The following is a 12,406-nucleotide window of genomic DNA, read 5'->3' on the forward strand; positions in this document are numbered from 1 at the left end:
CAATCATGGATTCTCCCAAGGTAAACATGCAGGTTGAGTCCGTGATTAAGAAAGCGAATGCAATGTTGTCATTTATCTCAAGAGGGTTGGAATATAAAAGCACCGTTGTGCTACTTAGACTTTATAAAGCTCTGGTTAGGCCGCATTTGGAGTACTGTGTCCAGTTTTGGACCCCACACCTCAGGAAGGACATACTGGCACTGGAGTGTGTCCAGCGGAGATTCACACGGATGATCCCTGGAATGGTAGGTCTAACATACGAGGAACGGCTGAGGATCCTGGGATTATATTCATTGGAGTTTAGAAGATTAAGGGGAGATCTAATAGAAACTTACAAGATAATACATGGCTCGGAAAGGGTGGACGCTAGGAAATTGTTTCCGTTAGAGGAGACTAGGACCCGTGGACACAGCCTTAGAATTAGAGGGGGTAAATTCAGAACAGAAATGCGGAGACATTTCTTTAGCCAGAGAGTGGTGGGCCTGTGGAATTCATTGCCATGGAGTGGCAATTCATTGCCGGGACGCTAAATGTCTTCAAGGCAGAGATTGATAAATTCTTGATGTCACAAGGAATTAAGGGCTATGGGGAGAATGCGGGTAAATGGAGTTGAAATGCCCATCAGCCATGATTGAATGGCAGAGTGGACTTGATGGGCCGAATGGCCTTACTTCCACTCTTATGGTCTTACTCATGCATCTGTCCAGACACATCTTAAATGAATCTTGCTTCATCTTTCTGAAATTGTCACGATACCACTTTCCTTTAGCAAGTGATAGACTCAACATTAAGAATGCTACTTGTAAAAGTTCACACCCTTTTATCGAGCTTATCAACTGGCATTCTGGACTAAACACATGATTTAAAGAACACTATCATAAATTATTGTATTTACCATGAAAAAGTAATCTCTTCTTAACTATAGCCATTTGTCAACATTTTCAACGCTTGTCATTGCCACACCAAATGTTACTGCATTAGTTTTATTGCATTGCATATGTACCCTGCTCACATGCTGTATAACACAATGCAATAGAACTGCACAAAGGTAATTATTAGGTAATGTGTTGTCTCACCCAGGCCTTTGTTGCATTGAAAAAATTGAATCTAGATGATAATTGGATGATTTGTTGACTAGCACATCTCCACTGTATCTTTGTCATCAGGTCTGCCACTGATTGTTCCACTTTAGAGCTATACAGACATTTTCTCCTGTAAGTTTACACCTTCCCCTATTTCAAGTCTTTCTTTAGTTTGCTTTTCTCCCTCTTAAAGGCAATCAGTTTCTATTACAATAATCAATGAAATAAAAATTTCCCCAAACTCCCACTTGTAAGTGTCTCAGTTGTCTCCTATCTGGTACTGCTGAACTCATACATCAGTGCAATCAAGAATTACAAATGCTACCTTTTCACTTTGAGATTGTGCAATAGAAATCTAACACATCTCAACACTGGAAATTATACAGTATTTAGTGTACTTGGTAATTCAGAGCTTTATTTTTGCTAAATAATTGCATCCAACTGTACTGTGGTGAAAACAAATATAAACTCAAGTTATCTGTCAGTTGCTTAACTTAAGCTTAACTGTTGATGTTACATACAGCAATGTGGATCCAAATATAAGTTAATATATGCCATCACACTTATAGATCATTAATAAAATTCATTATCAAACTCAATATTAATTTCAAATTGAGTTATAGTTTTGAGATTTTGCATTCTATTTTATACTCCCACCAAATGGTATTATTGGAAGAGAAACCACTGTTGGTGAGAAAATACATTGTTGCCAACAATTTAATTCAACAGCCAGATCTTAAAAAAAAAGATATTTTCATAACAATGTGTGTCTTTTTCATTACACCAGAGGTCTTAAAAAGATTAAAAATTTCACACAAGATCATGAGGCTGGTTTAGATAAAGAGGCTGTTCAACTTGAATTTGACTTACCAACCCTAGAGCATGTAGCCATCTTGTATTAGTCCAGTAACCTGGATGCAGTCATCATTCTGGCGATTATAAGATCGGTTATGATCCGTCAAGTAAAACAAATGAATTTATTGCATACTGTTCCATTTGTCTTTTAGGGTATTTGATTTCATGTCCAAACAATCAACAAAGCCTCAGCTCTCTCTAAAACTAGCATAATCCAAAGAACAACAGTTGACTTGTAGTCAACATTCTCATTGTCTTGTGATTGCTGCATGGACTGAGCTTTTTGAGTAGTAATACATGTCATAGAAAGCTGTGAATAAATTCAACTCATTTCTTTTAAATAGCTAGGTTATATTGTTTCTCCTGACTGCAAGTTTTTTTTACAAATTGTCTAAATCAATAATACTTGATGTTGCTTTCTTATTCCATACCTGATTGAGCTACTTCCTAACAGACTTGCAATAAAAAGTAGAAAAGAAAGTGACAGACTTTAGGTTTTGGTATCACGTACCTTTTGAAATCAGTCTGGTTATTTCTTTTTTATAGCTATTGTTCAAAAAGTGACAAAAATAAAGTTCCTTTTTGCAATAAGTGCAATGAAAAATCTGAGTGAAGGAATGTGGAGAGAACAATATTTTAGTCAAGAAATTATCAAATGGAAATTAACTTAGCTGTGTGCTAAAGATGATACTGTTTTGTTGGGTTATCTGCAACACCATTTACACCGAGTGTTTCATTGTGGTTCCAATTTCCAGTCTGTTCCAGTCATAAAATGAGTTGCTTAATCATATAATTATCAAATTATGTTATGTCACATTGCATGACTGGAAATATATGGCTCTGACTCCTTGACTGTATAATCAAAACCGTCAACCATTGTAGGAACGTGGCATTTACATGTTCTCTGCAGGGTTGCCATACAATATTGAATAGGGTATTCATGTTCCACAAGTTTAGTACCAGAGAAAAACTGAAACTGGAATAGGACTCAAGCTTAGTAGCTCAAACTGCCTCTAAAATGGAGAGAAATTCCCTTTTCCAGGAGGTCTCGCTTCTTTTTGGTCTGATACACAGAAAAAAATAGTCTGAAGAGGAGCAATGCATCTAAGTTGCAAAACAAAGTGCCTATCAGAACTTCTCTTTATATATTGTTGGAGTTATTTTAATCAATGTGTTCAAACATGTTATGATATGTTTCCTGTGCAGGTGGGACTGGACCTTTTGGCTAAGAACCTTCTTTGTATTGTTGGATGCTGTTTTATTAACTGATCAATGTAAAGATTTTGTTAAAAATGTTATGTTTGTAATGTCCCAAGTAATTTCCTGTAAGGTGTGCAAGCACAGAGCAGTGTAACAAACTAAAATTTCTCAAATAGGCTGCATGAAGTTGGCTACGTTAAGATATTGTGAATTTTTCACCTCCAATATAAAACACTCATGCACTGTTAAAATGTTTTAGATCAATGTTGTTGATTGAAGACAATGGAAATAAAATTGATGCAAGATTTAATAATTTGCTACCCATGTTACATCAAGTCAAATTCTGATCTCCCAGAATTTTTAAATAAATCAGTGGAGTTGATTATATATTTATCTACAATCCATTTTTCTGTCATTTTTCTTTAAATATGCAGCTTTGAGCAATACTTACTGAATCCAGAATCAAATTAATTCTGGAGGCATTGAGAAAATAAGACATTGTTACAGAAATAGACCATACATCTATTATGCCTGCTGCATTACTCATTAAAATCATGCTGAATGTTTACATCAACTCCATTTTTCCATCATATTCCCACATACTTTGTTACCCTTTGCTCCCAAAAAAATTTCATTGACCCCAGTATTGAATATGTTTGATAACTGAGTATCAACAGCCTCTGAGATATGGGATTCCAAAGATTTCAAATTTTCTGTATGAAAGAATTTCACCTTATCCCTATCCTAAGTGGTTGACCCCTTATCCTGAAATTATAAACCCTCATTCCAGATTGTTTTCCAGTAGCTGGACAATCTCTCTGCATCTAATTAGATTGATCAAGTAGGTGACTTTCTGCTAAATAGCACTTGGATATTGAAGTGAAGTTACTATTTAAGTTATCCAGACATTGTACATGCATCCTGGGGGTTGCTGTATAACACAGTATCCTGCTGGGAGTTTGGGGAGCATGAACTTTATCTTATTTTTATAAGTGAACTATTATTGTAGCTTTTCAATGTGTCATTTTTAAGTTTTCTTCACTCATCCAAACCTTTTTCTTGCAGAACCAGAGCAGACTGGCAGCCCAAGGCCTGCTATTGGCTCTGAAGCTGATGATAGCAAGACAGGAACAATTGGTGAGTATTGAGCTTGGTAACATTTGTGCATGGTTGTAAGGGTGTTTGTGATGCAATGGTAGTCCCTTCCTCCACCAGGAGGTCTGGATTCAAATTTATGCAATACCAGAGGTGTGTAAGAACTTCTCTGATTAGAAAATATCTACATTTATGATTATAGTACTTCTTTTATTCTCTGAGTTATTGATATTTAGTGGTATTTCACAGCTTTGCAGTGTTATTGATGTATTTAGTGATTCTTCCCACTCTATATTGCTGATGTTTATACTTCCTTCCCACTCAATGTATCTATACATTCAATAGAATGTCCTTCTCTTTCACTGTTAATTTTTCCATTTGTGCTCACCAGTCAGTTCTGCTGAACTCAGATTTTGTTGTTTTGTTCTCAACCAGTGTACCATTCAGGCAAATTTCAAACTTCATTCATCTACATATAAAATGGAGAAGAAGCAATATTGCAAGTGTGTAGGATAATTTTTGCATACTTCTGTGCTGTCTACCATCAGAATGCCAGATAAATTATCACTGTGATGAAATAGTAGATAAGAAATTGGTCTTCACCACTATTCTAATCAACTCTGTAAACTTTTAAATGAAATTTCCATTGTTTATTTTCCCACTCATTGTGGATATTTAGCAATGAGTACACAATATTATTTTCACAGTTTCAGTCACATGGAGGTGATACCTTCAGGGTAGCTTACCTTCAATTAAAACTAGTGCACCAAAACAGCTCAAGCAGCACATTGGACTCTAACAACGTATAACAGTCTGAAGGAAAGGTAAGCATAATTGCCTGTTAAGGAAGTCAGTGGCTAAAGGAAATGTCTTGGCACTTTTATTTATGAAGCCTAAAACAACGAGATTGCTGCTACCTGCTATTTTTGAAAAAAAACAGAAGCCCTTTTCCAGTCTGGGTTAACACAAACCTGTACTGAGAGCTATCTGAACCCATTACAACAGTTTGTAGTTAAGGGCCCTAAGGATCTATTATGGCTATTACCCCCATCCATGAAGGAATATTTTTCCCATCAGCTTCTCCATATTTTTCTTCTCGAGATTTGCTCAGTGAATATGCATATAATTATTATAGGTGTTGTATTGCTGCTTATAGTAATACTTAATGTTGAAATTCCAAATAATGTCAGGTGACAGCAATCTTCTTGTTTCCATTTATATGCAGCTATCAAATATCTGAGCATTTCACACCTGAAACAAATGACCTGCTGTGAAAATCACTGGTGTTATGTATCACCTCTAATCTCATCCATCAGTTGGTTTTGCAACATTGGAGTTCAGTTTATAGGTAAATGGTCAGAGGTGTGAAATGTGTAAGGATAAACAAATTAGAGAACAAGGGAATTAGAACACTGGTGTCAGTTGACACCATTTCATTTCAAAACACTAGGTACAAAAGCAAAATACTGTGGATGCAAGCAGTTGGAAAAAAGACAGTAAATGCTGGAAATGTTCTCCACAGCAGACAATCTCTGCAGAGAGAGGAATACAAAATTAAAGTTTGAAGTCATTGATCATTCATTTAAAAGTTATTAGTTATATACTAGTTAATCTTTAAATGCTACTTAAGTATCTATCAGTCCCACAGGCTGATAGATTAGCTGGGGTTTGCCGATTGTACAGCAATTGCCACGTAGAGATATTCCCTTAACTATGCTGTTAAGGGACTTTCACCCATTCACAGCTGGGTCAAGTGGGCAGGAGAAATCTCTTTCTCAAGCTCAATTTAACAGGCTCAAAGTTGATAATCCACAACAGCTTTTACAGCACACTGTTTTTGCTCTGATTTATTAGCATTGCCATTGTATTAATAATGCTAAATCCAACATTTATCCCAGTAACTGAACTGAAAGCTGACCAATAAAAATTGGGCATGCTGTTACGTTGTCAGGAGAAGAAATCCGGATTTTGTAGCATTAATCAAGGCTAATGGATGCCAATCTCCCAGAATATAAACTAAAAGGATGAATATAAAAGATATTTGGGGAATAACTGGAATATGTGAACTTGAATCTGCTGAAAATTAATATAGATAAAGTTAGAGAATCTTTAATATTTTATGCTTAAAGATTCTTTCATTTTCTTTGAGGGTAGTATTTATTTTGAGGATTGAAGCAGATTCATAATATAATTTTTGTGAGAGTCTGCCAGATAAGTCAAACAAGGTTAGAGACAAAAAAAACTGCAGATGCTGGAATCCAAAATTGACAGGCAGGGGGCTAGAAGAACACAGCAGGCCAGGCAGCATCAGGAGGAGGAAAAGTAGACGTGACATGTGTAACCCTTCTTCAGGACTGGGGTTGGGTGTAGGGGGAACTGGAGGTCAAGAGGATGGTGGGGGCAGGGTGGTGAAGTGGGGAATAGGTGAAGACAGGTAGAGGGTACAACCTGGTTGGTCAGTGGGAGGTTCGTCATGTGATCAAAGAGCTGGAGGGCTGAGGAGGTCACGGTGTTGTGGCAGTGAAAAGTGTTTCACTGAGTGCACATCTGAGGGAGGCAAAGCACAAACAACACAGGAATAAACCTATGCTCAGTTCAGCCTTTGCTGGAGTGGAATTTTTGAATATTTTGACAGAGTAAAAGGTGCACTGTAACTGTGCACTCTCTCTCTTTCCTCCATCATGTTAAACAATGGATGCATGTGAATGGACATCAGCTGTCTATTTTCCTACATTAGAATCGTTTTTTGGGAACTGATGGAGGGACAGCACAGGTATAAACAATCCAATTAGGTGCACCAGACTGCCCAACAGTAATTACAAGGCAAAACTTCAAATTTAGTCTAGGGTGAAGCCTGGACTTCGGAGAGCTGACCGCCTTTTAAAAAGAAATGAAGGCATTTCCCCTTGTAAGGAGGCTTTCGAGAGATTTGTCCAGCTTGCTTCAGGGTGGTTGGTATGGAGGTAAGGCCTCAGGTGTGGTAAGTTATCCAACAACACTTAGTCAAGAGTTTTTCAGGTGAACTTGCTGGCCTTTTTCAGGAGTGCTCCAGCCCGCTAAAAACATTGACGTTCTGAGACCTGAATGTGTAAATCTCTTATGGGTTTGAAGGTGGAGATTAATTTTTATGGCCTAGATCTTTCATTTTGACTGTCGCATTGATGTTGGTGGTAAAGTTTCAGTAGCAGTCTCGCACAACGTTTGTTTTGAATTATTCACTTACTGGTGAAGAACCTTTCCACATGTGATCATTAAATTATTTAGTTTTGCAGAAATGTTAACATCGTCATTGGAAAGTTAATGATGTCAAGAGATAACGTGTGAAGTATTCCATTCAGTTCGTATCCCAACAATTTCATAGTATACATCCAGTGTTGTACTTGACCAAGAACCACTTGGGTCCTAAAGTAAGCATGAAACATTAGTCTGTTTTAGTTTTTTAATCCCTGTGACCTGATTGTTAAAACGCATCAAGATTAGCTGAGACAAAAATAGAAATTGCTGCATAAGTTCAGAAGGTCTGGCAGCATCAGTTCTGAGGCAGGTTCACTTGACCTGAAATGTTAACTCTGATTTCTCTTCACAGAAGCTGCCAGAGCTGCTGAGCTTTTCCAGCCATTTCTATTTTTGTCTCTGATTTACAGAATCCACAGTTCTTTTAGGGATTATCTGACCTGTTCACAGCATGGTGCTTTCCTGTAACACACTTCCAATCATGCATCTTAGCAGTTAGATCACACTTAAGATGTTAAAACGATAATAGATTGATCAAGTCACTTAAATGAATGTCATTGACAATCCGTTATACCAGTAGATTGCCAGTCATACTTGTTCTATGCGATTGTCTCTGAATTTGCTCTAATATTACAATTTGCTGTGCACAATACTAAATATTTGTCAAAGAAAGTACAGATGTTAGAGATTTGAACCAAAAATAGAAAATGTTGGAAATATGCCACAAGTCCGTCAAATTGTACAGGGCAGCAGCCAAGTTAATGTTTCAGATGCTGACCTTTCACCGGAAGTCAAAAACGTGGGGCCTGGATATCCCACAAGGGTGCTTGCCAGCTTAGAACTTCCTGCTCATTCAGATTAATAGACATAAAGCCATACCAGGGCAGCATAGAGTGAAAAGTCATGGTTAGAAGATCAAAAAAAGGACACAGCCAAAATTTAATAACAACTCATGAGATACATTATACCACACTGGAAGAAGAGACTGCTGAAATCTTAGCCTGATGTCTAAAAGTAGGACTTATTGACATTGCACAACCAGATGAAAAATAGGAACATGGTAATTTACAGGACCATTACTAACTTTCTAACTGGTTTCAATTAGTTACCATGAACTCTGTTGTATTCATTCAAAGAACTGTGTCACGTTAATTTAGTTTGAATTACCAGTGTTATTTTTCTTTCATTTTCAAATTAGCCACCACCCACACGGCAATACATATTTTATACTTGATATATAAGCTGACCCTTGAGTTTGAAAAGAGTTTTGTAGGATTCAAAGGTTGACTTTTACACTGTGATCTACAGTAATGAGATAGTTCTTTCAAAAGCCGAGCACATGCTGACTGATTGGCCACCTCCTGTGCTGGTTCTAATTCTGTCTCTCAAGGTGGCATCTGACATTATGTAACATGTAAGCTGTTCTGGAGAAATCCTAACGTAATTCAGTCTAAAGTAACAAACATTTACTAGTCTCCCTTTCCTCTGAAGCCACTGTGTTCCTTTACTTAAAATTGAAAAAGATTAAATAGAATGATATTTTTTGGTCACATTTATTGTCAAGGAAGTGCATAGCATATTAGTGATCCATGAACGAAGATGTGTTTAACAATGCCACAGAAAACTAATTTTGACCTAGTCCTTCAGAGCTTTGCCTCAATGCAATTATGTGCAAAAACAAAAACAGAAGTTGCTGGAAAACCTCAAAATCACACAACACCAGGTTAGATTAGATTCCCTACAGTGTGGAAATAGGCCCTTCAGCCCAACAAGTCCATACCGACCCTCCGAAGAGTAACCGACCTTGACTCGTTTCCCTACATTTACCCCTGACTAATGCACCTAACATTATGGGCAATTTAGCATGGCCATTCACCTAACATGCACATCTCTTGGATTGTGGGAGGAAACCGACACAGGCACAGGCAGAATGTGCAAACTCCACACAGACAGTCACCTGAGACTGGAATCGAACCTGGGTCCCTGGCACTGTGAGGCAGCAGTGCTAACCATTGGATCCCTAGTTCAACAGCAAGTCTCACTTGCTATAGTTATCTGACAAAGGAGCAGTGCTCAGAAAGCTTGTACTTTGAAATAAATCTTTTGGACTATAAGTTGGTGTTGTGTGATTTTAACTTTATTCACCCCAGTCCAACACTGGCATCTCCATATCATGGAAAACCTCAGCAGATTTCCGTGAAGAGAAATCAAGGTCAAAAGTTTCAGGTCTGGTGACCCTTCCTCAGAATCTCAAATTAACTTGGATTTCTCTGCACAGATGCTGCCAGAGCTGCTGAGCTTTTCCAAGCAATTTCTGTTTTTGTTTCTGATTTACAGCAGCTGCAGTTTTTTCGGTTTTTACAATTACATGCAGTTAAAGTTGTTACTGAAGCTTTTACAAAAATTCACTAGTTTGGTTTACAAAGTCTAAGCAGCAAAATTACACTCAGGCTAGTTGTTTTCTAGCATTTTATTATAGTTTCAACTGATTATTTAAGATTGTCACGCAGCAGTGAACCACAGGGAGATACCCTCTGTGTTCTTTTCTGATAAAGCCTTACCACATTTATAAAGAATGAGTTTATAATTTCAATAACAGTAGCACAGAGGAAATTCCCATTTCTTGCTATCTGTTCATCTCACATGCTATGCGTACTGTTTGAAGACAGGTGATCAGTTCTAAATTAAAAGCATTTAATTAAGATATGCATGTCACCCATTAAAACAAAATAGCTCTGACTGGCCTTGCTGTTTTTCATGTTGATTATTACTGTTTTAAAATCAGTGTAACATTTTATCCTGTAAGTCAGAGCCAGCAGAACTAAGTTAAAACTTTAGCCAGAGACATAAAATTGTATTTAATCCTCAAGCTTTTTATTTGTTGGGCACCTTGCTTTGAACATATGTTAATGAAAGTTTAAAGCTTTTGCTATCTGCTTGCCTTGCTTAATATTTAAAATGCTACAATACCAATTTCAGTGTTGAAAATAGTCTCCGTAATCAGACCAATATCCAACAAGAACGTCCACTTCCTGGTCATGTGTAAAAATATAATTTTAGTTGTTTAGCATGGCATTGTATAACAGAACTCCACTGATTCTGCTGCATGTTTGAAACTGAGGCTTCAGAAGACCTGTTAATTGAGTCAGTTATTTCTCTTGTTGACTTTTTTTTTGCGGTCTCCTTGAATCAAACAGATAACTTAATGTTGTTTTATGTGTTTATTCCTTGAACTCACACCCATTATAATTGGACTAAAGTTGCTTGAAGTAATTTCCAGTTGAATGTTTCCGGCAGAGAGAGGAAGCTAGGGAGCTATGTGGGATGGGTAAGGAATAAAACTAACCAGGATCTGCTAATGTGGAAGGGCGAAACAGATGAGGATGATATCTGCCTGCCTTGATGAGGTTGATATTCATGCAGAAAACAATTTAGCAAGAGGAACATGAGTAGAAGATGTAACTGAAGCCAAACTCCTAATGAGCTACTAAAGCCAAGGATTGCTGAAAGAATCATTATAACCCATATCCTCTCTTCAGTGCATCTAAAATTGTGTTTCCCCATATAAGCAAACCTAGAAGACAAATTGTAAAAGCTATAAATATGGTATGTATAGTATTGTTTGTGGAACTGCAGTGAATGTCTAGCAGATTCATTACTTCCTGTTGACTGAAAAACCCAGTCTGTACCGTGGTCACTGATACTAATACTGTCATAGACAGATGAATCTGCAGTCAGCAGATTGGTAAGGATGAGGAATATATTTTTTTCCCTCTTGTTGGTTCCCTCATCACCTGCAGCAGATCCAATCTACCAACTATGACCTGTAGAACCCAACTGGCTCTGCTGAGTCACTTATGTGGTGGGAATTGAAATCCCCAATCAGAGTACATTTTGTGCCCTTGCCATCCTCAGTGCTTCTTCCAAGTGTTGTTCAACATGGAGGAGTGCTCATTCATCAGCTGACAGAGGGTGGTACATGGTAATCAGCAGGTTTCTTGCCCATGTTTAACCTGAAACCATCCACAGTCAATTTTGAGGACTCCCAAGGCAACTTCCTCCTGACTATTTACCACTGTGCCACTTTCTCTGTTGGGTCTCTCCTGGTGGGTCAGGACAGATAAAGGGCTGGTGATGGTAGTGTCTGGGACATTATCAGTATGGTATGATTCCGTGAGTATGACTATGTCAGGCTGTTGCTTGACTAGCCTGTGCACCCTTTGACATGGTTGACCAAAAGGTGCTCCTCCAACACCTCTCCAATGTCACTCAGCTGATTGGTGCTGCAAATCCCCAGATCTATTTATCTGTGTAATCATAGCCAAAGTATTATTTGCAGTGACTTCTCTTCATGTTCCTGTTACCTCTTGTGTTCCCTCAGGGTCTATCCTTGGATCCCTCCTATTTATCATCTGAATGCTGTGTATCAGTCTCATAATCTGAAATCAAAGCATTAGCTTTCACATGTAACCACAGCCCAAACATCTCTCGCTTGACACCAAAGACATTTGTCTGATATCCAGTGCTGGATGATCAGAAATTTACTTCCAAAATATATTGGGAAGACCAAGGACAAAGGCCTTGCTCACTGCCACAAAGTCCATATTCTAGCTACCAACTCTATCCCTCTTTCTGGGAACTCCTTGAGGCTGATCCAATCTGTTTGCAATCCTGATGTTATATTTCACCCCAAGATACACTTCTAATTATTTATACATGCTATCATTAATCCAGCTTATTTCGATCTCAATAACACCACCCAATTCCACCCCTGCCCGAACTCATTTGCTGCCAAAACCTTTAACTATACCTTTGTTAGCCCTAGACTTGACATAACTATTTCAACAAATTTGTAGCCAACCTCCCAAATTCGACTATCTGTAAATTTGTGATCACCCAAAATATGGTTCTTTCTTATTAAAGAACATTGTCAATTCACC

At 37.8% G+C, this 12,406-nt stretch overlaps 1 protein-coding gene across 5 annotated transcripts in view; it reads left to right on the forward strand.

Annotated features, from left to right (window-relative positions):
• Nucleotides 1-12,406, forward strand: part of nfic (nuclear factor I/C) — a 479,978-nt gene that overhangs the window by 268,512 nt on the left and 199,060 nt on the right. For all 5 annotated transcript variants that reach the window (XM_043721115.1, XM_043721114.1, XM_043721116.1 and 2 more), the window contains exon 3: nt 4,203-4,274. In XM_043721115.1, coding sequence (XP_043577050.1) covers nt 4,203-4,274 — 72 coding nt within the window. The remainder of the gene's footprint in view (nt 1-4,202; nt 4,275-12,406) is intronic.

This window comes from Chiloscyllium plagiosum, chromosome 31 (genome assembly GCF_004010195.1).
Source record: "Chiloscyllium plagiosum isolate BGI_BamShark_2017 chromosome 31, ASM401019v2, whole genome shotgun sequence".
Classification (NCBI taxonomy): Eukaryota; Metazoa; Chordata; class Chondrichthyes; order Orectolobiformes; family Hemiscylliidae; genus Chiloscyllium; species Chiloscyllium plagiosum.